Source organism: Nerophis ophidion, linkage group LG23 (genome assembly GCF_033978795.1).
Source record: "Nerophis ophidion isolate RoL-2023_Sa linkage group LG23, RoL_Noph_v1.0, whole genome shotgun sequence".
Taxonomy (NCBI): domain Eukaryota; kingdom Metazoa; phylum Chordata; class Actinopteri; order Syngnathiformes; family Syngnathidae; genus Nerophis; species Nerophis ophidion.
The window spans coordinates 39,573,533-39,601,438 of NC_084633.1; the positions used below are offsets into that span (position 1 = coordinate 39,573,533).

The 27,906-nt window shown below is 39.5% G+C and overlaps 2 protein-coding genes across 10 annotated transcripts in view; both read left to right on the forward strand.

Moving 5' to 3' along the window:
* Positions 1 to 10,002, forward strand: part of LOC133541251 (zinc finger CCCH domain-containing protein 7B-like) — an 83,588-nt gene extending 73,586 nt beyond the window's left edge. For 5 of the 6 annotated variants that reach the window (XM_061884531.1, XM_061884527.1, XM_061884529.1 and 2 more), the window contains one exon: positions 9,413 to 10,002. In XM_061884531.1, coding sequence (XP_061740515.1) covers positions 9,413 to 9,611 — 199 coding nt within the window. In that variant the 3' untranslated portion in view covers positions 9,612 to 10,002. The remainder of the gene's footprint in view (positions 1 to 9,412) is intronic. The other variant, XM_061884528.1, reaches the window with a different exon arrangement.
* A 2,585-nt stretch (positions 10,003 to 12,587) lies between these two features.
* Positions 12,588 to 27,570, forward strand: tefb (TEF transcription factor, PAR bZIP family member b). 4 transcript variants are annotated; one of them, XR_009803817.1, is made up of 5 exons: positions 16,301 to 17,499; positions 19,159 to 19,632; positions 22,640 to 22,857; positions 24,581 to 25,761; positions 25,793 to 27,570. XR_009803817.1 is itself a non-coding variant. In XM_061884534.1 (4 exons), the coding sequence occupies exons 1-4, from the start codon at positions 12,684 to 12,686 to the stop codon at positions 24,794 to 24,796; spliced, it is 1,011 nt and encodes a 336-aa protein (XP_061740518.1). In that variant the 5' UTR covers positions 12,588 to 12,683; the 3' UTR covers positions 24,797 to 27,570. The 4 variants fall into 4 exon arrangements, 2 of the variants coding, with proteins under 2 accessions (XP_061740518.1, XP_061740517.1); XR_009803818.1 differs by having other exon boundaries at positions 25,825 to 27,570; XM_061884534.1 differs by lacking the exon at positions 16,301 to 17,499 and adding an exon at positions 12,588 to 12,786 and having other exon boundaries at positions 24,581 to 27,570.
* Positions 27,571 to 27,906: the final 336 nt, after the last annotated feature.

Genomic DNA, 27,906 nt, shown 5'->3' on the forward strand with positions numbered 1-27,906 from the left:
CACGATAGGGGCGGGGCGCTCATGATCCCAGACATACGGTGGCCTCAGCGGGCAAGTGCCGCAGCGACATATTGCAGCCCTTTGAGACACTAGTGATTTAGGGCTATATAAGTAAACATTGATTGATTGATTGATTGATTTTTTCCCGTCTCGTGCACCCCGACTTTCAACATGGATGACTACATTTCCGCACTTAAACAGTTTTCTAAAGTGGACTTTCAAGCGAAGCAGGAGATAATTACTGAAGGAAGACCAACGCCGAAGCTGAACAGTTTGTTTTAATCAGCAGGACGGAAAGTTACTCGCTCTTTCCACACGGAGTGGTACACGTGAAAAGACTGGCTTCGTTCTGCAAGAAACCGCCGTTTCGGCTTCCCTTGCCTTCTTTTTTCAACCTGTGGAACTGTGTGGACTCAAATGGGATTTTGTGACCTGAAGAATTGGCAAAGAAGCCTCACCAAGTATGAGCGGTCGGTCCGCTCATATTTAAAGCTAGATTGCGCTAAAAACGTTCGGGATGAGGAGGATAGACTTGGCTTTGGATGAACAGCGGCGACTCAACATCAGTGTCCACAACACTAAGGTAAAAGAGAAGCGAGAGATTTTAAAAGATGTCATCAATGCGACCTGCTTCCTCGCCAAACAGAAGCTGGCGCTTTGTGGAAATGATGAGAGTAGGAGTTTTGCTAGTCGCGGCAACTATGTCGAACTCTTTTAAGACTTTTAAAACTGTAGGAAGTTAAGGGGGATTTTTACCAGAGGTGACGGCTATTTTTATCCAGAAGGACCGGCGCATGGACTTCATTTATAAGGTAAGACGGCGATAACATTATTTTTGTTTCGTTGTTAATGAAATGCACATTTTGTGGGCGACAGTTTGTATGTGTAAAGAATGCAGAAATAGAAATAATCCGCGCTGTATATTTGTAGATCTGATTGTGATTACGTCACCAGCTATAAACCTCACCGCATGTCAATGTTGTATTTTATATCCCTTCTTGCTTTACCCATTTCAAAAATCAATATCCCCCGTAAATTATAGTTTTCTCCTCTTGAAATAAACTAAGAATACAAGCTGGAAGGCTGTTGTTCTTTACTCCAAACATAATTTCCATTGTTGTTAAAAACGCAATATCTGAACATTTTAATACATTAGAACTTGTAAATGATTGGTATGTTCATAGTAGCACGCTTTGTGTATTATTCTAATGACCTTTTTTTAATTTTTATTATTGGGTTTATGTTTGTTTTATAAACATTTCCCAAAATTTCAACACATTATGTTAAATATGGAAAAATGAAACAACAATATAACATATGTAGGCATTTCTCATTCAGCATGTGTTTTACTTTATCAAGAATAGCAATGGATTTGGATATTTTTCCCTTTATATATTCAATATGCGGTTTCCAACATAGTTTATGATCAATTATTTTTCCCAAGAATTTAGTTTCATATACTCTGTCAATTTCCACTTGATTTAATTTTTGTTTGGCTTCACAATTTGTCCTTGCACCACTAAATGTGGAAGTAGTGTCAAAGCCCTTTGAGTACCTTGAAGGTAGAAAAGCGCTATACAAGTACAACCCATTTATTTATAAACACCATAAATTTAGTTTTCTTATCATTTAATGATATCAAACCATTTTTTTAGCTGAATTAACTCAACCTCGATTATCCTCAACATCTCCTGAACAGTAAACATTTGTATCATCTGCAAACATGATACATTTCAATTTATTAAATTCTGAACAAATACCATTTAAGTAAAGTATAAATAACTTTGGGTCTTGGGCGTAGTTGGGTGTTCTAGCTAGATAGATCCACTATGGACTGGACTCTCACTTTTATATTAGATCCACTATGGACTGGACTCTCACACTATTATGTTAGATCCACTATGGACCGGACTCTCACACTATTATGTTAGATCCACTATGGACTGGACCCTCACTATTATGTTAGATCCACTATGGACTGGACTCTCACACTATTATGTTAGATCCATTATGGACTGGAATCTCACTATTATGTTGGATCCACTATGGACTGAACTCTCACTATTATGTTTGCTCCACTATGGACTGGACTCTCACACTATTATGTTAGATCCACTATGGACTGGACTCTCACTATTATGTTAGATCCACTATGGACTGGACTCTCACACTATTATGTTAGATTCACTATGGACTGGACTCTCACACTATTATGTTAGATCCACTATGAACTGGACTCTCACAATATTATGTTAGATCCACTATGGACTGGACTCTCACTATTATGTTAGATCCACTATGGACTGGACTCTCACACTATTATGTTAGATTCACTATGGACTGGACTCTCACACTATTATGTTAGATCCACTATGAACTGGACTCTCACAATATTATGTTAGATCCACTATGGACTGGACTCTCACAATATTATGTTAGATCCACTATGGACTGGACTCTCACAATATTGTGTTAGATCCACTATGGACTGGACTCTCACACTATTGTTAGATCCACTATGGACTGGACTCTCACACTATTATGTTGGATCCACTATGAACTGGACTCTCACAATATTATGTTGGATCCACTATGGACTGGACTTTCACAATATTATGTTAGATCCACTGTGGACTGGACTCTCACACTATTATGTTAGATCCACTATGAACTGGACTCTCACAATATTATGTTAGATCCACTGTGGACTGGACTCTCACACTATTATGTTAGATCCACTGTGGACTGGACTCTCACACTATTATGTTAGATCCACTATGAACTGGACTCTCACAATATTATGTTAGATCCACTTTGGACTGGACCTTCACAATATTATGTTAGATCCACTATGGACTGGACTTTCACACTATTTTGTCAGACCCACTCGACGTCCATTGCACCGGTCTCCCATAGAGGGGGGAGGGGTTACCCACATTTGCGGTCCTCTCCAAGGTTTCTCATAGTCATTCTCATTGACGTCCCACTGTGTTGTTAGTTTTTCCTTGCCCTTATGTGGGCACTGATCCTCCGATGTTGTTGTAGCTTGTGCAGCCCTTTGAGACACTTGTAATTTAGGGCTATATAAATAAGATTTTCTTTTTTAGATTTAGATTTATTGGTCCCTGTTGGGGAAATTCATTTTCACTGCCGTACATTTAAACATATAGACATTACACATCACAAAACAAAAAGACATCATACATGACCAACACATTTACAGGCTTTGTCAGACGGGTCGGCCCGTCCTGCTGTTAAGGGCGGCTATAGCTGCAGGGATAAGGCTTTTTCTGAGGCGAGCCCTCCGGAATTTGAAGGTTCTTTACCTGTGCCGTGATGGTAGTGGGATTATGTATTTGTGTAGTGGGTGACTGATATCCTGGACTATCGTGTTTGCCAGTCGAATGATGGACCTGTGGTTTAAATCTGAAATGTTGGGTGTGGGTAGGCCGATGATTTTAGCTGCTATGTTTGTAATGCGGGTGAGTTTTGTTTGTTTGGTTACAGAAAGCATAGTGAAAAAACATGTGGAACAACAGTACAGAAGGATGGGTTGAACAGTGCTTTGGTAAAGTAATAACAGGAGATGAGGTGCAACGTGTAGTCCTTTAAGTTTTCGGATGGCTGACAGTCTTTGTTGACTTCTTTTTTGAATGTCCGTCGTGGTGTGCTGATCAAAGGTGAGTGTATTGTCCAAGGTTACGCCCAGGTATTTAAAGGTGTCAACTGTTTTAACTGTTTGTGTGTTTATGATGATGGGGTGCTCAGGTGAGGGGGGGTTGAACCATATTTCTTCTGTTTTATTGACATTGATTTCCAGATAACTGGCTGTGCATGACTCTGTAAAATGTTTGACTGTGTTATGATAGTCCAGGATGGATTGACTGTTGGAGAGGAGTGCAAGAATGGCTGTGTCTTCTGAGTATTTTAAGTATGTTTTGGTGGGTGAGATGCTATGGCAGTCATTGGTGTAGAGCAGGGGTCGGGAAACTTTTTGGCTGAGAGAGCCAAGAAGCCAAATATTTTAAAATGTATTTCTGTAAGAGCCGTAAAATATTTTTTTAACCCTGAACACAACTAAACGCGTGCATTTATAAGTAAGACTAACATTTTTAGAGTATAATAGGTCTCTTATTCTTTGCAATAACATTGTTATTCTGAAGCCAACGGTGGGGGGGGCGTGGCCTGCGGCCCTGCAGCGAAGCGGGGTGTTGCTAGGACCGGCCTTGAAATCAGCGACAGGTGCGTAGACGGCCCACCTGGGCCTTGTTACCTAATCACCTGTCGCTATGTTATAAGCAGCAGCCAGTAGGAGAGACGGGGTTGGTGCTGGAGCCAGAGCGCGAGCCAGAACGAAAGAGAAAAAGACAATTGCTGGAAAGCAACTGAGAGACAATACTGTAACCCTGAAACAGGGTCTCATGTCCGTTCTTGGTGGTCTGAAGAACCCCCAGGAGGGCAAGCCCCACACTAACCAATAATAAATAAATAACTTCTTACCATCAACGCAACTTCTTGAACAGGTGCGGTAGAAAACAGATGGATGGATTAAAAATGCACGATGATGTTTTACATTTTGAACATCATTTTTAACACTGATTAAAAGTGGAATTATTCATTATTTATCGTGTTAAGCAGAGTCAGCTCAGATTTACCTGAGAGCCGGATGCAGTCATCAAAAGAGCCACATCTGGCTCCCGAGCCATAGGTTCCCTACCCCTGGTGTAGAGCGTGTACAGGAAAGGGCTCAACACACATCCCTGTGGGACCCCGGTGTTGATGGTAAGCATCGGGGATGTGTTTGAGCCCACGTCTACTGCTTGCAGTCGGTCGGTGAGGAAATTGTGGGTGAGGTGGCTCAGCTGAGGGGGGATGTTGAGCTGGTGAAGTTTCCGTATCAGTAGATGCTTCTGTAGGGAGTTGAAGGCGGAGCGGAAGTCCACAAAGAGGATAATGGCAAAGTTGCCTGGGGAGTCCAGATGCTGAAGGAGGAGATGCAGCAGGCAGGCCACAGCATCCTCTGTGCCCCTCCTGGCCCTGTAGGCAAATTGGATAGGGTCCAGGTGTGGGGTGACAACTGGAAGGATGATGTAAAGCAGCAGTTTCTCCAGGCACTTCATAATTATGGATGTGAGAGCTATGGGGCGGTAATGGTTGAGTTCTGTGGGTCTGGATTTCTTCGGTACTGGGATGATGGTTGCAGTTTTCCACAGTGTAGGTATTGTTGCAGTCCAGTAGCATTGACAGAAGAATGAGTGTAGGATGGGGGAGACAGCTCTATGGCACAGTCCCTGATCACCCTGGCTGGTATGCCATCAGGCCCTGGTGCCTTGCCTGGCTTGCAGCGGCTCAGCTGGCGCCGTACTTCCTCCTCTGTGAAGGGGGCTGGTTTGTCGGGGTCTGATGGTGGGCTGGCTCTCAGCAGGTCCTGACACTCTGGCGAGAAGTCCAAATTGTCAAAACGGGTAAAAAAATGAGTTCAGGTCTTTAGAGAGGGTTTCTGGGTCACTGACAGTGCACAATGTTTTTGGTTGGCATCCTGGCAGGGTTTTCACATTCGGAAAGGCCTGTTTGGTGTTCATGTTGCTCAATTCAGTTTCCAGTTTGTTTTTGTACTTCAATTTTGCTTTAAATACCTCGTTTTTTAAAATCCTATGTTTTGCTTTGAGGCTGGCCCAGTCCTGTTGGCTGAAGGATTTATGTTTTTCCCTCAGGCTCTTTTTTTAATTGTGGGGTAATCCATGGTTTGGAGTTGGGATAAATATGTATTGTTTTGGTTGGTATTGTGGAGCTGATGCAGAATTTGATGTAGTCTGTAACAGAGGTGGGTAGAGTAGCCAGAAATTGTACTCAAGTAAGAGTACTGTTACTTTAGAGATGTATTACTCAAGTAAAAGTAAGGAGTAGTCACCCAAATATTTACTTGAGTAAAAGTAAAAAGTATGTTGTGAAAAAACTACTCAAGTACTGAGTAACTGATGAGTAACCTGATTACGGCAACAAATGCACAAAAACATAAAAATAGCAATGAGCAAATTCAGAGCCAGGAATATCTCTTAAGCAACTAAAACAATAATATATATTAAATAATAGTACATTAAAATAAAATAAAAAAATGGCACATTGAGCCACAATAACTTAACAGCACCATAACCTCAGTAGGCATTCATTGATTTGATTGATTGATTGAGTGATTGAAACTTGTATTAGTAGATTGCACAGTACAGTACATATTCTGTACAATTGACCACTAAATGGTAACACCCCAATAAGTTTTTCATTGTTTATCAATTACTTAATAAATGACCAAGTCGAGGTGATCTACCTCATATATACATATATATACACACATATCATTTATACACACACATATATATATATATATAAGTATATATATATATATATATACATATAAATACATTTATATATCCAGTATATAATGTATATTTATATATTTATTTATTTTGCCGTTTTTGTTGACATGTTAAAGGTGTTTTAATGAATATACATACATTTTTAACACATAGATTCCTATCTTTCATGAAGACAAAAATATAAATTGGTGTATTACCTGATTCTGATGAGATGCATTGATTGGAATCAGACAGTATTGATGATAACGTCCACGTTTTCAAATGGAAGGGAAAAAAAAGTTCCTCTTTTCTGTCTAATACCACATGAAAGTCGTTGGTTTTTGGCATCTTATTTGTCCAGCTTCCATATTCGTTTTTATACACTTTACAAGAAATACATTGGCGGCAAGCTCCGTAGCTTGCTAGCTTGTTTGCGCTGGCTTTCGGAGGCTCTTATTTTGTTAGCGCAGGCGCGATGGAGCGGCGCTTTTATTGTGAAAACAGGAACTGTGCGATCAGTCTTTAGGCTTTTGACGGGAAGTTCGGTTGAAATAAAAAGTGTCTTTTTTTCTTTACACTTTTGATTGATTGATTGAAACTTTTACTAGTAGATTGCACAGTACAGTACATATTCAGTACAATTGACCACTAAATGGTAACACCCCAATAAGTTTTTCAACTTGTTTAAGTCGGGTCATGTGACCGCCTGGTTCTGTTTGATTGGTCCAACGTCACCAGTGACTGCATGCGATTGGTGAAAAGCAGGCATGCGTAGATCCTACTTTGAATCTCTGTCATAAACCAAAACAAACATTAATAGATCGATAAAAAAAGAAGTAGCGAGTAGCGAGCTGAATGTAGATAAATGGAACGGAGTAAAAGTAGCGTTTCTTCTCTATAAATATACTCAAGTAAAAGTAAAAGTATGTTGCATAAAAACTACTCGTAGAAGTAAAATTTATCCCAAAAGTTACTCAAGTAAATGTAACGGAGTAAATGTAGCGCGTTACTACCCACCTCTGGTCTGTAATGACAGAGACCCTGTCATTCAGACTACTATCAAAAATGGCCCAGTTGGCCTTGGAGTTGAGTGGTGGCGTCCTCCGTCCACTGGGGGCACTGCTGCAGTGTGGTTTGTGGCGCTTTAATTCCTGTTTGTATGATGGAAGTAAACAGATGACTGTGTGGTCAGCAGCTCCGAGTGGAGGGTGTGAACGGGCACGGAAGGCATCGGTGATGTTCCCTTAGCCTAAATCCAATATGTTTCCCCTTCTTGTTGGAATGTCCACATACTATTCGAAAGACGGTAAAACATTGTCCAGTCTGCATCCGTTAAAGTCCCCCAAATAAAGCAGCGGAGCACCGGGATACTTAGCTAACATGGCATTAATCAATCAGTCAATGTTTACTTATATAGCCCTAAATCACTAGTGTCTCAAAGGGCTGCACAAACCACAACACAAACCACTACGACATCCTCGGTAGGCCCACATAAGGGCAAGGAAAACTCACACCCAGTGGGACGTCGGTGACAATGATGACTATGAGAACCTTGGAGAGGACGAAAGCAATGGATGTCGAGCGGGTCTAACATGATACTGTGAAAGTTCAATCCATAATGGATCCAACACAGCCGCGAGAGTCCAGTCCAAAGCGGATCCAACACAGCAGCGAGAGTCCCGTTCACAGCGGAGCCAGCAGGAAACCATCCCAAGCGGAGGCGGATCAGCAGCGCAGAGATGTCCCCAGCCGATACACAGGCAAGCAGTACATGGCCACCGGATCGGACCGGACCCCCTCCACAAGGGAGAGTGGGACATAGGAGAAAAAGAAAAGAAACGGCAGATCAACTGGTCTAAAAAGGGAGTCTATTTAAAGGCTAGAGTATACAAATGAGTTTTAAGGTGAGACTTAAATTCTTCTACTGAGGTAGCATCTCGAACTGTTACCGGGAGGGCATTCCAGAGTACTGGAGCCCGAACGGAAAACGCTCTATAGCCCGCAGACTTTTTTTGGGCTTTGGGAATCACTAATAAGCCGGAGTCCTTTGAACGCAGATTTCTTGCCGGGACATATGGTACAATACAATCGGCAAGATAGGATGGAGCTAGACCGTGTAGTATTTTATACGTAAGTTGTAAAACCTTAAAGTCACATCTTAAGTGCACAGGAAGCCAGTGCAGGTGAGCCAGTACAGGTATATATGTATGTATATATGTATATAAAGGTATATACAGTATAGGTATATATGTATGTATATATGTATATAAAGGTATATACAGTATAGGTATATATGTATGTATATATGTATATAAAGGTATATACAGTACAGGCGTAATGTGATCAAACTTTCTTGTTCTTGTCAAAAGTCTAGCAGCCGCATTTTGTACCAACTGTAATCTTTTAATGCTAGACATGGGGAGACCATTAGCATCCTCGGCTATCATCTCCGCTGCAGTGTTGATGTTAGCACTGGGGGCTACATAAATACAGCTGACCACAACAGTGGGGAATTCCTGGGGGAGATAGAAGGGACGAAGGGACAGGGTCACCAACTCCAGGTTGGGTGTACACACTTTACGGTGCACTTTGATGTTGTTACACCACCTGTCGTTGATGTAAAGGCAGACCCCACCGCCTCGCGTCTTCCCTGAGTGCTTTGTCCTGTCGGACCTGACGATGGTGAAATTGTCCAGGTTCACCTCAGAGTCGGGAACCGACTCCTCCAGCCAGGTGTCACTGAGAGCGATAATTAGATGTCTCTGAAGGCCCTTTCAAAACAGCACCTTGCATAAACATTGATTGATTGAGTGATTGACGTGGCCCTCGGTGGAAAAAAGCATGTTGTCAGCATTCTATTTATGTGGAGGATCTTCCATTGTTTCCGGGTGCAAGCCGTCTGTCGGTGCTCAGACTTGGACTTGGACAAACTCTAATGATCCACAGGGGAAATAATTCCACACAGTAGCTCAGTTACAATGATGGAAAGTGTAAGGATGGACGCTGTAGCCTTTATTAGAAAGAAGTGTGACAAAGTTGTTTCTGTTTTTTGTGGTCAGGTCTGAAAGTGACTGCCCTGACGGTGCCAGCTGTGACTCCGCCCACAGTCCCGAGGAGCTGCAGGAGTGGGTGGAAAGGCGGGACGTCCTGCGCCAGAGGTTGGCCCAAGCCAGGGAAGACATGCTCATCATGCCCGATGAGTTTGACTTTGGGAAGTACAACTTTCTGCTTGCAGAGTCCGACCAACCACCACCTTGATGTCTTGCACACCTTCTATCACACTGCTGCTGACACATGTTTTCTGACCAACCACCACCTTGATGTCTTCTTGTTGACCTGCACACCTTCTATCACACAGCTGCTGACACATGTTTTCTTCTACTTCTGCAAATCACACAGCTGCTGACAGATGTTTTCTTCCATGCACATCATCTATTTGGTCACTTTATGAGGGAAGTTCAACGCTTGCTATCACCTCACTGACATGTTTTCTTCTTGGTCCAACCGCCTTGCTTACCACCATGAAACTTCTTCTGCTTCTATAAGGGGATCTTGTGCACTCTTGACTGTTTTGTCCAAGTCACGGTCCACCTGAACAATTCTAAGACTCTTTCGTTCTAAATAAATGTGTTTTAATTTTGACATATAATTAGGTTGTCAAAGCCCCTTTTTAAATGAATTTGACAAGAGTTTCTTCTTCCCGCTCTGTCATTGATGAAACATAATAGGAAGGTAATCAGACATGCTCAGATGGAATCCCTTCATGAACATCCATCCATCCATTTTCTACCGCTAGCCGTCCTGAACATGCTTATCTATTATTTTTTTAATAATGTTGAACTTGCATTATTTATGTATGTATGTATGTATGTATTTATGTAAGTATTTACTATGTATGTATGTTTGTTAATATACGTGTATATATATGTGTGTGTGTGTGTGTGTGTGTGTGTGTGTGTATATATACAGTATATATATATATATGTATATACATATATATATATATATATATACACACACACACACACAGTGGGGCAAAAAAGTATTTAGTCAGCCACCAATTGTGCAAGTTCTCCCACTTAAAATGATGACAGAGGTCTGTAAATTTCATCATAGGTACACTTCAACTGTGAGAGACAGAATGTGAAAAAAAAATCCAGGAATTCACATCGTAGGAATTTTAAAGAATTAATTTGTAAATTGTGGTGGAAAATAAGTATTTGGTCTACCATTCAAAGCTCTCTCTGATGGAAGGAGGTTTGGGCTCAAAATCTCACGATACATGGCCCCATTTAGCAGAAAAACAGCCCCAAAGCATGATGTTTCCACCCCCATGCTTCACAGTAGGTGTGGTGTCCTTGGGATGCAACTCAGTGTTCTTCTTGTTCTTGGGATGCAACTCAGTATTCTTCTTCCTCCAAACACGACGAGTTGAGTTTATACCAAAATGTTCTATTTTGGTTTCATCTGACCACATGACATTCTCCCAATCCTCTGCTGTATCATCCATGTATCCATTTTGGTATAAACTCAACTCGTCGCGTTTGGAGGAAGAAGTGTGTGTATATCCATCCATCCATTTTCTACTGCTTATTCCCTTTTAGGGCCGCGGGGGGCGCTGGTGGCTATCTCAGGTACAATCGGGCGGAAGGTGTCGTACACCCTGGACAAGTCGCTATCTCATTGCAGGGCCAACACAGATAGACGGACAACATTCACACACACAAATGTATATATTTTGTGTGTTTATATATATATATATATATATATATATATATATATATATATATATATATATATCTTGATTGGATTATCCAGAGAATAGTGCTCGATACCGTGGTAGAGCGCAATATATAGGTGTGGGAAAAATCACAAGACTACTTCATCTCTACATAACTGTTTCATGAGGGGTTCCCTCAATCATCAGGAGATTTTAATGGAAGCATTCACATACAATGGTTTATATAGGGCACGGAGTGGGTGGGTACAGGCAGAGTGGGTGGGTACAGGCAGAGTGGGTGGGTACAGGCACCCACTCTGTGCCCTATACAAACCGTTGTATGTGAATGCTTCCATTAAAATCTCCTGATGATTGAGGGAACCCCTCATGAAACAGTTCTGTAGGGATGAAGTAGTCTTGTGATTTTTCCCACACCTATATATATATATATATATATATATATATATATATATATATATATATATATATATATATATATATATATATATATATATATATATATATATATATATATATATATATATATATATATATATATATATATATATATATATATATATATATATATATATATATATTTGTATATATATGAATATATATGTATATTTTATGTATGTTTATATGTATATATATATGTATACGTATGTATATATGTATATATATTTGTGTGTTATTGTATATGATTATATATGTAAGTATATTTATGTATATAGAGATTTATATATGTATGTGTGTATATATATATATATGTGTGTGTATATGTATACTTGTGTGTATTTATAAGTAAGTTAATGATTATCTCACACACGCACACACTAGGTGTGGCGAAATTATTCTCTGTGACTGTATGTGTATATGTATGTGTGTGTATATATATATATTCAAATTCATGTTAATCCATCCATCCATTTCCTACCGCTTATTCCCTTTCGGGGGCGCTGGCGCCTATCTCAGCTACAATCGGGCGGAAGGCAGTGTACACCCTGGACAAGTCGCCACCTCATCACAGGGCCAACACAGATAGACAACATTCACACTCACATTCACACACTAGGGCCCATTTAGTGTTGCCAATCAACCTATCCCCAGGTGCATGTCTTTGGAAGTGGGAGGAAGCCAGGGTACCCGGAGGGAACCCACGCATTCACGGGGAGAACATGCAAACTGTTAATTATCATTTATATTTATATGAAGATATTTGCAAGAGTTTATTAAGAAAAAGTCCTTAAAAGAACATTCTTTTCATCCACATTTGCCAACCAAGTCCTGTAAGTCCTAGGGGGCGCATGCGCACGCGCACCTCCCTCAACACGTGCAGGGGTGCTTGGAGTCAATGTGCTGGAGTGAGCCACGTGTCTGAGTGGGCGGCACGTTCTCCCCTCTAAGCCCCGCCCACCGTTCTGCGATTGGTCAGGCGTGGAGACCGACTGGTGACTCCCCGTATCAATCCCCGCCCCCTCCGGGAGGCGCGGCTTCCCCCAGCTCATTAGCATAGAAGTGGTCTGGGCACATGCTGCAAACTTGTGTCAAAGTCTTCACCTGAGAGCCAACATCAACACGTCCACTTTATATCCACATCCAGCGTCGTCATGGCCACTTACAGCCACATCTTTGGGGACAGCGGCGAAGTTCCTGATCTCATCCGATCTTTGGCCGACTATCCCTTCAATTTCCCGGCTTTCGATGACAGCGGTGAGTAGCAACATTGCTCTTATTTCCTCTCATATTGCTCTTTTCATGCAGTCTTGGACCAAACACTAATGTGCATGTTTTAGTATTAGTTCTTGTGTCTTTTCAATCATATGACAAATCATCCATGAATTGATTAACGTGGACCCCGACTTAAACAAGTTGAAAAACTTATTGGGGTGTTACCATTTAGTGGTCAATTGTACGGAATATGTACGGTTCTGTGCAAGCTACTAATTAAACTTTCAATCAATCAAAAACACAGCTTTTATGAGGGCAATACATCATAAGAGCAACTGCTCTATTGTGTTCATTTTGTCCATCCATTTCCTACCGCTTGTCCCTTTATTACTTATTCCTCAATTTAAAGACTTCAACTTACAGTGGGGCAAAAAAGTATTTAGATTTTGCAAGTCCTCCCACCTAAAATGATGACAGAGGTCTGTAATTTTCATCATAGGTACACTTCAACTGTGAGAGACAGAATGTGAAAAAAAAATATCCAGGAATTCACATTGTAGGAATTTTAAATAATTTATTTGTAAATTATGGTGGAAAATAAGTATTTGGTCAACCATTTTGGCTCCAAATCTCACAATACATGGCCCCATTTAATCTTTCCTTAACACGGATCAAACGTCCTGTCCCCTTAGCAGAAAAACAGCCCCAAAGCATGATGTTTCCACCCCCATGCTTCACAGTAGGTATGGTGTTCTTGGGATGCAACTCAGTATTCTTCTTCCTCCAACACGACTAGTTGAGTTTTTACCAAAATGGATACATGGATGATACAGCCATGTACAACCAAAATAGAACTTTTTGGTATAAACTCAACTCGTCGTGTTTGGAGGAAGAAGATTACTGAGTTGCATCCCAAGAACACCACACCTACTGTGAAGCATGGGGGTGGAAACATCATGCTTTGGGGCTGTACATATTTTGTGGTCACTTGTACATATCCCATACAATTGACCACTAAATGCTAACACCCCAATAAGTTTTTCAACTTGTTTAAGTCGGGGTCCACTTTAATCAATTGGCATCCCATTACCAATCGGAGTGGTAATATTGCCAAAACACAGAAATGTTTTACTCATGACTACTCATTGGCAAGCAAAAAACAGTTTTCTACCAGTAAAAAAAAAAACGATTTTCAAGTATAAAATCAATGTTCTTCAACTTTAAAAAAAAAAATGATTCAAGCAGTAGAAAATGGATGGATGGATGGATTCTCAAGTATAAAAACTTTTTTTCAAGTAAAAAAACAATTTGCAAAGACTAAAACAATTTTCTTCTATTAAAAAAACAATTAGCAAGTAAAAAACAGTTTTCTACATGTAAAACATGTATTTACAAGTATAATAACTATTTATTTCAATTACAAAAATGAGTCGCAAGTATAAAATAGTTTTTTTCAAGTAAAAAAATTATTTACAAGTAGTAAAACAATTTTCTTCTATTACAAAAATATTTGCAAGTAAATAAAACAGTTTTCTACAAGTAAAAAATGTATTCACAAGTATAAAATCTCTTTATTTCAATTACAAAAATGAGTCACAAGTATAAAAAACGTTTCAAGTAAACAACGATTTGCAAGTAAAAAATAACAGTTTTCTACAAGTAAAAAATGTATTCACAAGTATAAAAACTATTTTATTCAATTACAAAAATAAGTCGCAAGTATAAAAACAGTTTTTTTTCAAGTAAAAAAACGACTTGCAAGTAGTAAAACAATTTTCTTCTATTAAAAAAAGATTTGCAATTAAAAAAAACTGTTTTTGTAGAAGTAAAAAATGTATTTACAAGCATAATAACTATTTCAATTACAAAAATGAGTCGCAAGTATAAAAACTATTTTATTTGAGTAAAAAAACGATTTGCAAGTAGTAAAACAGTTTTCTACAAGTTAAAAAAAAACAAAATATAAAAACAGTATTCTTCAAGTAAAAAAAATCTATTCGCAATATTTAATCAGTTTTCTACAATTAACAAAAACAAAAAATGATTCTTCTGTTAAAAACAAATTTCCACAAATAAAACAGACCATTTGCAAGTCTTAAAACAGTTTTTTACAAGAAACAAATATTTTTTGATAAAAAAAAACATTTTGCAAGTATAAGGACAATTTTCTTCAATTAAAAAAATTAAATTTTAAAGTATAAAAACAATTTCACTGAAAATAAAAAAAAGACAGATTTGCAAGTCCAAAACAAATTTCTTCAATTAAAAAAAAACATTCAAAACTATTAAAACAATTTTCAGAGCTACTTTTATTTGCGCATGGTGCCGTCTACCAAAAACAGCAAATAAGAAGAAGCAGGGTGAGAAGTGAAATAGCAAAAAGAAGAGAGAGGAAACCAACACACAGGTTGAGCTTGTTTCACCTCTTCTGTCCACTATTTTACTCCCCGCCCTGCCTCTTCTCAATGTGTGGCGGATGGCACCATGCGCAGATGACAACAGCTCTGACGGCCTTAAAGTCACTCAGCAGTACCACCTGTTGTTGTGGAGTGTGTATTACAGGGGTGTGTATTACAGGGTGTTCATTACAGGAGTGTTAAGAAATGTTTCAAAATAAAGTATCTGAAAACGTAGATAAACATGGAGAATTCTTAACAATAACACCAAAAATAAACACAATGTGAGTGCCCCTAAAGAAAAGGCATTGAAGCTTAGGGAAGGTTATGCAGAACCAAACTAAAACTGAACTGGCTACAAAGTCAACAAAAACAGAATGCTGGATGACAGCAAAAACTTACTGCCGAGCAAAGACAATGTACATCCGAACATGACATGGAAATCAACAATGTCCCCACAAAGAAGGAGAAAAACAACTGAAATATTCTTGATTGCTAAAACAAATTAGATGCGGGAAATCTTGCTTAAAGGAAGACATGAAACTGCTACCTTAAAACTGCAAAAGAAGAGGAGAAAAAGCCAGCAAAATAGGAGCGCAAGACAAGAAGTGTCATGTTTTCGGACATCGCTACCGTATTTCCTTGAATTGCCGCCGGGGCGCTAATTAATTTAAAACCTCTTCTCACTCCAGCGCTTACCAAAGGCATGCGGTAAATTTAGGCCTGCGCTTATAAATTTGAATGTGATGTAAGGATACCATTATGAAAAGCACATTTAATAATAAAAAAAAAATATTATGGTGTTACCTTTACTTATAAATGAAGTCCATACACAGCTCATTCTAATCAAAAGCATCGATAACTTGTTTATCTTTCTTCAGTTTTAAAAGTCTCTCTGTCTCGATGGAGATTTTCCTTTATTACCTCCTGCTTCAATTGAAAGTACAGTTTAGAAAACTGTTTTATTTTAGATATGTCATCCTCCATGTTAAAAGGGCAAGCGAGAGGAAAAAATAAATGATTGCTGCTCACTCTTGCTGCAGCCAAGTAGTCGCAAGAAGGATCACTAGCGCCCTCTACCACCAGGAGGCGGGAGTCATTTAATGACTCATATTTGACACACGCAGCTACGGTATATTAATAAAACATAGCTGCTGATTGTTCTTTTTAGGATATTCAATAGCTTGGACCTTAAATCCTTCTGAATAGCTCTTAATCTTCTTCCCTTTATGCGATTTCAAATGATTGAAATCAGCATCCTCCATTTTGAAAATGATGATAGGTGAAGTGTCACTCGTGACGTGACGAGTTTGACCCGGCCGAAATTCTAGACGTGCTAATAATAGTAATTCTAGGCAGGCGCATACTATAGACCTGGTGGCAATTCAAGGAAATATGGTATATGTCGTCATAAGTAGTAGTAAGAGACTACACACAGGAAAAGAGCAGAATGTCAGGGCGTGATGTGACGGTACACTTGCTTTCAGACAAGAGCTATATGCATGCATGTTTGGTTATGCTTTAAAGTCATTTGCAACAACGACATTTTACTCTGTAGCACTTTGAGGTGGTTTGCTCAATGTAAAGTGCGTTTTTACAAATGCAATCTATTATTGTTATTATTTAAACGCCGCTTTAGTCGATGATTCGTCGAAGTGCGCACAATCAATGTTGTGTACAATGTGCGGCACGTCTTCGGCACGTGCCCCAACAGACACTAAACCACGCCCCCCACCCTCACCCCTCCCCGCTTTGTACCTTCACGTGAGCGCCTGAGCGGGTAGGGGCGGGGGGCACGTGTTCTGCCACGAGTGTCCTCGCGACTCGGCTGCAATCTTCTTCTTTTCTGTCCTTCCACTCACTTTGTGGCTAATACTCCACTTTATCTTCACCAAACACTTTTTTTAAAGCCACTTTGTGGCTCATACTCCATTTTATCTTCACCGAGCACTTTTTTAACGCGAGGACCTCAGGACATCCACACACAGTGCGGCATGCACATGACCGCATAAGCAGCCAATCAGCGTCTACTATGGGCGAAATGGGTGGGGCTTTCCCTCGTGAATAACCAATAAGCGCCGTGTATGTCCACGGGTGACACAAAGGAGAACCGTGAGTGTGTTTGGTTTCCGCATCTTTTCGTGCGGTGGACAAGACGCGAGTGCGGTGAGGCTACAAAAAAAGAGGAATAGTCGATTTTTTTTAGTAAACAAAACTTCCTTTCTTCGTCCGACAACAATGCCGAGTGGAACCGCAATGGCTGAGCCCGAGACGAACGTCGAGCGCAAGTCGTACTCGTTCGCGATCAGGAAGATTTTGGACATCCCGCCCCCGAACATTCTGGAAGAAGGTGATGGCGGTAAGACGTGAAAATATACATTAATTTTATTTCCATTCACAGCGACCAAAGGCGATGGGAAAGAACAGAAAGTTCCAAGTGCCAGTGAAGTGCGATACCGAGTGACGCGCGGACTGGTATCGGCAATACCTATCGACATCGACACTGTCGATAAAAATCTTTTTTTTAAAAATAAAAAATTCCTGCCAAAACTCAACTCCACAAACACAGACACGTTTTACTCATGACCACTCATTTGCAAGCATAAAACGCTGTTTCTACTTTTAAAATAAACGATTTTCAAGTACAAAATATTTTTTATTCAATTAAAAAAAACTATTTACAATTATAAAAATAGTTTTCAACAAGTAAAACATTTATGCACAAGTAGAAAAAATTATTATCAATTACAAAAATTATGTTATAAAAACAGTTTCCTTTAAGTCAAAAAATGTATTCGCAAGTAAAAAACAATTTTCTTCATTTACAAAAATGAATCGCAAGTATAAAAAGTTTTTTCCCCCCGAGTAAAAAAAAAAAAAAGATTTTCAAGTACAACAGTTTTCTTCAAGTAAAAAAAACGGTTTTCAAGTATAAAATCAATGTTCTTAATTTTCTTCTATTTAAAAAAAGATTTGCAAGTAAAAAAGTTTTCTACAAGTAAAAAATTTATTCACAAGTATAAAAACTATTTTCTTCAATTACTAAAATGAGTCGCAAGTATAAAAACATTTTTTTTCAAGTAAAAAAACGATTTGCAAGTAGTAAAACAATTTTCTTCTATTAAAAAAAAATGCAAGTAAAACAAAATAGTTTTCTACATGTAAAAAATGTATTCACAAGTATAAAAACTGTTTTTTTCAACTAAAAAAAACTCCACAAACACAATGTTTTACTCATGACCACTCATTTGCAAGCATAAAACGCTTTTTGTATTTGTAAAAAAAGATTTTCAAGTATACAATTTATTTTATTCAATTAAAAAAGAACGATTTACAAGTATAAAAACTGTTTTCAACAAGTAAAACATTTATGCACAAGTATTAAAAACTATTATCAATTACAAGAATGATTGGCAATTATAAAAAAAGTTTTTGTCGAGTAAAAAAATGTATTCGCAAGTGAAAAACAATTTTCTTCAATTACAAAAATGAATCGCAAGTATAAAAAGTTTTTTCCCAAGAGTAAAAAAAAAAAGATTTTCAAGTAAACAACAGTTTTCTTCAAGTAACAAAACAAAACTATTTGCTGGTATCAAAACAATTTTTTTCATTTACAAAAATGAATCGCACGTATAAAAAGTTTTCCCCGAGTAAAAAGAAAAAGATTTTCAAGTAAACAAAAGTTTTTTTTACAAGAAAAAAACTTGGAAAAAAGTGCATTTCAAATAACACATTTCGGAGAATAATTTTTATTTATTTAATTCTACTTGGATTAGATAGTCGAGCATTGAGTGTTCCTGGTTCAATTCCAGCTTTTGGGCAAGACAGTCCATCCACAATGTAGCTTCCATGTAGACAATATGTAAATATAGCCTGGACAGTATGGACAATACTGTTAATGTTAATGATGCACACCATCTCAAATATCCATACTTGGAGTTGAGAGGCGATACCAGAGCACAGGGTCTGGTATCGGCGCTGGATGTCATCAAATGAACCCCTGTTCTTTTTCCTCTAGAGATGGAAAAGGAGAAGCTGGGCTCGGTGGAGGATGTGGAAGGGGGCGGTGCCGGAGCTGGCAGCGCTGCCGGAGCCCCGAGAGGCGGGGCCGGCGTCGGAGGGGTCTCCGCCTCCCTGACCCCGGCCATCTGGGAGAAGACCATCCCTTACGACGGCGAGACCTTCCACCTGGAATACATGGACCTGGACGAGTTCCTGTTGGAGAACGGGCTCCCCGTCAGCCTGGAGGAGGAGGAGGAGGACCCACAGAAGACCCTGACCACGGCGGGCGGGAAAGGTAAAAGCGCCCCGAAGGCCGCCACGTCTCCCTCTCCCCCGCCCGCTCCCGGGGCTTCGCCGGACGCCCCGGAGCCCGAGGAGGCAGCGACGGTCACCACCCTGCTGCCCGCCAAGTTGGAAGATGAAGAGGAGGAGGAGGAGGAAGAGGAGGAGGCGACGGCAGAAGGAGAGGACGTCAACCAACAAAGTCCTGGTAATTTTCTCATACTTCAGGAGTGTCCAAACCTTTGCCACCGAGGGCCGCATCCTGAAAAGTCAAAATATGCGGGGCCCATTTTGATATTTTTCTATTTTGTTCAAATTTATTACATATATTTAACGACAAAACTTTGTGTATGTTAATATTATTAATTATTAGTTCCAAATTTTCTTTTTTTTTCTTACATTTTTATTCTTGTTTTTTTTCCATTGTACGAATATTATAATATATCGCGATTTTTTAACCGCACACCCTAGTGCAGGGGTCGGGAACCTTTTTGGCTGAGAGAGCCAAAAAGCTAAATATTTCAAAATGTATTTCCGTAAGAGCCATATAATATTTTTTTTAACACTGAAAACAATTAAACGCGTGCATTTTTAAGTAAGACCAACATTTCTAGTGTATAAGAGGTCTATTATTCTTTGTAATAACATTGTTATTCTGAAGCTAACTGCGGCGAGGGCGTGGCCGGCGGGCCTGCAGCGAACTGGGGTGTGCCACGACAGGCCTCGAAATCAGCGACAGGTGCCGAGATGGTCCACCTAGGCCTTTATATCTAATCACCTGTCGCTCTGTTATAAGCAGCAGCCAGGAGGAGAGACGGGGTTGGGGCTGGAGCCAGAGCGCGAGCGAGAACGAAAGAGAAAAATACAATTGCTGGAAAGCAACTGAGAGACTTATTGAAAACTTAAACAATGTTGTAACCCTGAAACAGGCTCTCATTTCGGTGCTTGGTGGTCTAAAGAACCCCCAGAGGGACAAGCCCCACACTAACCAATAATAAATAAATAACTTCTTACCATTACGCAACTTCTTGAACAGGTGCGGTAGAAAACGGATGGATGGAATAAAAATGCATGAGAACGTTTTATATTTTGAACTTTATTTTTAACACTGTGATTGCAAGTGGAATTATTCATTACTTATGTTAAGCAATGTCAGCTCAGATTTATCCGAGAGGCAGATGCAGTCATCAAAAGAGCCACATCTGGCTCTAGAGCCATAGGTTCCCTACCCCTGCTCTCGTGTGTCAAAAATTCTGCCTGTGTGAAAATAATGTTCATTTTATTATCCTTGTGGTAATTTTTTCAAATTAATTCATTCAAAAGTTAGTTTAATTTTTTATTAATTATTAACTAACTAACTAGGTTGTGTTCATACATTTTAAAACTTTTTTTTATTCCCAGAGATTTTAGATCAAGGGTGTCTATACTTTTTCCATTAAGGGTATAAGGCAGGGGTGTCCAAACTTTATTCACTGAGGGCCGCACTCTGATAAATCAAAGCAAGTGGGGGCCATTTTGATATTTTTGATTTTAAAAAACAATACAATATATTTATAAAAAATATCAATTTGGGCCTCCACTGAGGCTTGATCTCAGGGACCCCAAAGGGTTTTGGTCAAAAAAATTTAAAAAATGTGTCGATATTCAGCATTATATTATATTATTATTCAAGTTTCAAATCTGTAGGTCAACATTAGGTCTATCTGTCAATATAATGATTTTAAAGATTTAAGTCGTATGCCCTTTTTGTCACAAAAAAAAGTTTTTTTTATGGAAAAATCACAAAATATGCAATATTTTCACCCAATAATTTTTTTAAGTGGAATATTTGAGATTATATAATAATTAAAGCATTAAAAAGGTCAATAACTCATAACACCATTGATTTTAATTTATTATTATTTTTTGAGCAATGACACTTTAAAACAAATCACACTAAAATTATTGGGGATCCAAAAGGATCCTACTCATTAAAGTGTTAGAAAATAAATTATAAATTTTTTTTGCTGTTTACTTTTAACACAATAATCCCGAGATCAACGTCGGATCTATCCGTCAATTATAAGTTTTATTGTTGTTTATGTTTTTTGTTTGTTCATCTTAGGCCCTTCTTTAAAAATAAATTTTTTTATATGGCAAACACAAAATATGCAACATTTTCCCCCAAAAATATGTCAGAGTGGAAAATTTAACGTGACTTAATTGGAGCCTTGAATAGGTCAATAATTCATAATGACATTGATTTTGATTCATTATTATTTTTTAAAGGAAAAAACAGCCTGCATGGCAGCTTTTTGTTATTAGAGTATACATTACAACATTTTCTTGTTACATTTCACCCGTTTGCTCTTTTATATCACTTTTTACGGTTGAAAAATGTTTCAATCGTATTTTTAAAATGTGCCGTGGGGCCGTTAAAAAATTACCTGCGGGCCGCAATGGCTCCCGGGCCGCACTTTGGATACCCTTGGCCTAAGGTGACTAACTATAATATTATCAATTCTTAGGTACAAATTTCTCAGCTTTGTCTTATTACATTTTGATTTCTTTCTTACATTTTTACTAATTTTTTTTTATTGTACAAATATAATAATATTAATAATAATACAATTGGTTAACTGCATAACCTAGCATGTCAGAAATTCTGCCTGTGCGAGAATATTAATGTTCAGTTACACATTTACCAGTGTTTATTATTGTTGTAGGAATTTTTCATATTAATTAATTCATAAGTTTGTTTTATTTTGAAGTCATTAAGTAACTAACTAAGGTTTTTTTAATATATATTTTTTAAATATTTTGTATTCCCAGAACTTCTAATATTTTAGGTGAGGGGTGTCTAAACTTTTTCCATTAAGGCCCTAACGTGACGAACAATATCATTCATAATTATTAGGTAAAAATGTTCAGCTTCTTCTCATTAAATTCCGATTTCAGGCTTTAAAAAAAAAAAAGGACTCTCGTTTTCCCCTTTGAGAGACTTGTGATTTAGGGCTATATAAATAAACATTGATTAATTGATTAATTACTATCTTTATAACATGATCTTGTTAAGTTTATGGTACGATAATGAGTCATTTTCCATGTGGTTTGTTAAAGTAGAAAACAAAGTAGTCTGTGACAGAGAAGAAACAACAATTGAATGTTTGAAGCCGAAATGTGAGGAAATAATGCAGCGGTTTGCAACACCCATCATGTCCTGGATGTACCCACAGGTTATCACGCCGTAGAGCGCAACACGCCCTCTCCCATTGACCCGGAAGCCATTGAGGTCGATGTCAACTTCCAGCCAGACCCCACAGACCTGGTCCTGTCCAGCGTGCCCGGCGGAGAGTTGTTCAACCCACGCAAACACAAGTTCTCTGACCAGGAGCTCAAGCCGCAGCCCATGATCAAGAAGGCCAAGAAAGTCTTCGTTCCCAACGAACAGAAGGTACCCTGACATCCCTGCCTCTACACTCGAAATATGAAATTATATTATTTGCCATAATACATCTCGTGTGTGTAACATGTTTGGCACCTTCCTCCAGTGATAATGCTACTTGATAGTGATGCTAAGACACTTAACAAATGCAGTTGATTTGCTGAGGGTATTGTTACCGTAGGGGAGTGTATGAAGAGACAAAGAAAATGTCAGCAATTGTCACATACACGTCAATAAGAATTCGGCGGGGAAGGGCTAATGGCAGAAGTGCATTGTGGGTCATGGAATGTTAACTGCTATATGCTATACTGTATTTCCTTGAATTGCCGCCGGGGCGCTAATTGATTTAAAACCTCTTCTCACTCCGGCGTTTACCAAAGGCATGCGGTAAAGGCAAGCATGCGCTAATTATTTTAAAACCGGTAAATTTAGGCATGCGCTTAAAAATTTGAGTGTGCTGTAAGGATCCCATCATGAAAAGCACATTTAATAAAAAAACGTTATTATGGTCTTATCTTTACTTATAAATGAAGTCCATGCGCAGCTCCTTCTGATCAAAAGCATCGATAACTTGTTTATAGAAGTCTTGCTTATCTTTCTTCAGTTTTAAAAGTCTCTCTGTCTCGATGGAGATCTTCCTTTATTACCTCCTGCTTCGATTGAAAGTACAGTTTAGAAAACCGTTTTATTTTAGATATGTAATCCTCCATGTTAAAAGTGCAAGCGAGAGGAAAAAATAAACGATCGCTGCTCACTCTTGCTGCTTGTTGTCACTTCTTCTACAGCCGAGTAGTCGCAAGAAGGATCACTAGCGCCCTCTACCACCAGGAGGCGGGAGTCATTTAATGACTCATATTTGACACACGCAGCTACGGTATATTAATAAAACATAGCTGCTTACTGTTCTTTTTAGCATATTCAATAGCTTGGACCTTAAATCCTACTGAATAGCTCTTAATCTTCTTCCCTTTATGCGTTTTCAAATTATTGAAATCAGCCTCCTCCATTTTGAAAATGATGACAGGTGAAGTGTCACTAGTGACGTGACGAGTTTGACCCAGTGGAAATTCTAGGCATATGCTAATTATTTTGCGAAACGAGTTTGACACGGCGGAAATTCTAGACATGCGCTAATAAAAAAAATATTTTGCGAAACGAGTTTGACCCGCCAGTAATTCTAGGCAGGCGCATACTATATACCTGGCGGTAATTCAAGGAAATACGGTATGCAGCAGAAAAGGACACGAGGAAGCGGCGCATACCTTTGGAATTGGCAGAGTTGTTTAGAAGCGACATCGAGGAAGAAGATTTCATGGGATTTATGGATTAGGAGTGAGAGATAGTTTGGTAAAGGTATAGCATGTTCTATATGTTATAGTTATTTGAATGACTCTTACCATAATATGTTAGGTTAACATAGCAGTTGGTTATTTATGCCTCATATAACGTACACTTATTCAGCCTGTTGTTCACTATTCTTTATTTATTTTAAATTGCCTTTCAAATGTCTATTCTTGGTGTTGGATTTCATCAAATAAATTTCCCCCAAAAATGCGACTTATACTCCAGTGCGACTTATATATGTTTTTTTCCTTCTTTATTATGCATTTTCAACCGATGCGATTTATACTCCGGAGCGATTTATAATCCCAAAAATACGGTCCATTTTTCCGTACAATCGGTGGATGGCTCGGCGCAATAAAACCATAAGCATCTTTCTCTTTTTGCTCAGGACGACAAATACTGGTCGAGGAGGAAGAAGAACAACGTGGCCGCCAAACGGTCCCGCGACGCCCGGCGCCTGAAGGAGAACCAGATCACGGTGCGCGCCTCCTTCCTGGAGCGGGAGAACGCGGCGCTGCGGAAGCAAGTGGGCGAGCTGCGCAAAGACTGCGGCCGCTGCACCAACATCCTGGCCCGCTACCAGGCCAAGTACGGCCCGCTGTAAGACAAGTCTCGCTAAAACTTCCGAGCCCGCAGAATCCAACACAGACATGGGAAAAAAAAACCACACAAGGGAAATCGACAAATTTGCACTCTTGCTGACCTGCGGTCACCGTGTGGAGCTCCGGTCGCAGGGTCCGAACCTGGCGTCGTAGCGGTTGGACGCACGAGGGGAGGGGCGGGGCATAGAAGCGTGTGGAGAGCGCCTGGCTCCCTCACCGCGAGGAAGGCCACCACGCTCCTGTGGACGCGAACGCTCTTCAAGAAAGCCAGGAAATACGGCAAGCTGATTCCATTGTTGTTGTTTTTATTTTGGAAATCACGGCATAGCACTTCCTGTAGTGGACCAAAGCATGCGTGCCCCCAGTATCTACCTGTCCCTGTGCCACACCTGTCCTTTTGTGTAGAGGCAGGACAAGAATAGTATCTACCTGTCCCTGTGCTACACCTGTCCTTTTGTGTAGAGGCGGGACAAAAAAGGAGTGGAAGTCAGAGACCCAAGGAAGCCGTGAGGAGTGGACAGTCCGCTTAGTTGCTCCTTCAAGTAACACACACACACATTTGTATAGTCCTCTCCAAGTAACACACACACTATATTTGTATAGTCTTCTCCATTGTTGCACTTTCTCTTGGAGGTTGTTAGAAAAGGTGCATGAAGGAGAGCCGCACGGAAGATTTTAAAAACATCACCAGTTAGTAATTAAATGCAGGCTACGGAGTGATGATATGCGAGTAGTGGGGTGTTTGTTTTACTGCACTCTGCAAGTAGTGGGTGTTTGTTTTACTGCACTCTGCAAGTAGTGGGGTGTTTTTTTTACTGCACTCTGCAAGTAGTGGGTGTTTGTTTTACTGCACTCTGCGAGTAGTGGGGTGTTTGTTTTACTGCACTTTGCAAGTAGTGGGTGTTTGTTTTACTGCACTCTGCAAGTAGTGGGGTGTTTGTTTTACTGCACTCTGCAAGTAGTGGGTGTTTGTTTTACTGCACTCTGCAAGTAGTGAGTGTTTGTTTTACTGCACTCTGCAAGTAGTGAGTGTTTGTTTTACTGCACTCTGCAAGTAGAGGGGTGTTTGTTTTACTGCACTCTGCAAGTAGTGGGTGTTTGTTTTACTGCACTCTGCAAGTAGAGGGGTGTTTGTTTTACTGCACTCTGCAAGTAGAGGGGTGTTTGTTTTACTGCACTTTGCAAGTAGAGGGGTGTTTGTTTTACTGCACTTTGCAAGTAGAGGGCGCCAGAGTCTGTAGGGGCTTTGGCTTCACATTCTGTAAATAAAGTAATCCTCTTTAGATCCTGGTATCTGAAGACAAAACGGGGAGGGTGATATTTGTTCTATTTGGCAAATAGTGCTGTAATAATACTGTTGATTGTCACGTAGAAGAATATGTTGGGTTCTTATTGCGGGTGCAAATGAAGCGAGCAGGGATTCCACAGAAGGATGTGTATGAGTTGGTGTGTATATAAAGGTCTACGCTCTCACTTACCTCAGTTGGACTTCAGAGGCGAGATAATAGAAGAAGTCCACTTGGCAGGACTTGCCAAACTGGCTACCTGTTTTTAATGAGTAAAAGCATCAGAGCAGGGTTGTCCAGTCCACACTTCTTAACTCGCATTGGGCTAAATAAATGTGTAAGTTCGACTTCTATTTTGTTTACTTCCGCGACGACGTCCTTAACGTTTTGTAATCCACCAGAAATATCAAGCAGCTAAAATGTTTTCAACACAATCCACGTGGAGAGTGTTTTGCAGTCTTCCCAGCATGCATTGCAGGGGATTTCAATGGGTGTACATTTGTATTATGTATTGGGGATATAACATCCACATGGTTGTGTAAGGTGTGACCATGTGTGTTGACTTTTTGTGTTAGTTTATTTGCGCCATAAGTGGGAAAGGCTGTTTTGGGTTAGGTCATATTAGTAAATTCAGTGCTGAAAACACTTCAAAGTAGGACTGGGTTGATACATTTGTATCACTTTTTATCATGGTACAAAACAATCTGTCAGTATAAAATGGACCTGATAAAATATTCCATATATATATATAAAAATATACTTACTGTATATTTTTGGGTGGGAAGAATTTATGATTTGTTGCATGAAGTCGCTCGCGTTGAGCAGCAAACAGGAAGTGTCACTAAGCAATGGTAAGGACACACTAACAGCCAATCAGGTAACAGTATCAACTGCTAATTTGGGTAGTGCCGTATTTCAGTTTCGCTGTGGATTCTCTGCATGGAGTGAAAAGAGAAAGTGTGAACACACTGTGTTAAGTGTTCAGTAGCTTCTATTTTACTATTTACCACCTGGCGGGCGAACATATAATACTCTATTTATTGGCGGGCTTCAATAAGTCATCAATAATATCAATAATCATCGATATCGTGATAGTTTTCAGCCGTATCGCCCAGCCCTACTTTTTGTGTTTTTCATTTATTTTTACCACATAAGTGGGAAATGTTTGGATTGGGTCATACATAAAAATGCTGTGCTGTGTACACTTCAAAGTGCAGTCCATGGTCATTAACTTCAATCACTCAAACTCTCAGCGATTATGTCGAGAGATATGTCCAATGTGACCTGGTGACTTGTGGTGGTCGGGACAGCCCTGGCTTCCAGACTGTTCCAGTCCTCCGAGGTCTCCGTGTGGTAAGAGACGATACAGGTGGCAATAAGAAATAACCACAATAGTGCTTGTTTTACTGCAGTCACAATAGCGTGTGTAAAGATGCAATCTTGTCCTTTTCTTTAAAGACTAAAAAAAAAATAAAAATGTGCCCAAAGTCGTTTGTGCTTCCAGTTTTGACCGTGACGCATGAAAGGTGCTGTACTTTGAATCTGGTCTGGACTCCAACACACCAAGTGTAATTAGTGCCGCCTCACACGCTCGCCCACATTCACTCTTTGATGAGCAGGAATATAAACAACTAGGAATAGTCTAAAAAAAGGAATATTAAGATGAACTAGGAGTAGTCTAAAAAAGGGATAAGAAGATGAACTAAGAGTAGTCTAAAAGAAGTATAAACATGAACTAAAAGCAGTCTAAAAAAAGGAATATAAAGATGAACTAGGAGTAGTCTAAAAAAAGGAATATAAAGATGAAAGAGTAGTCTTAAAGGAAT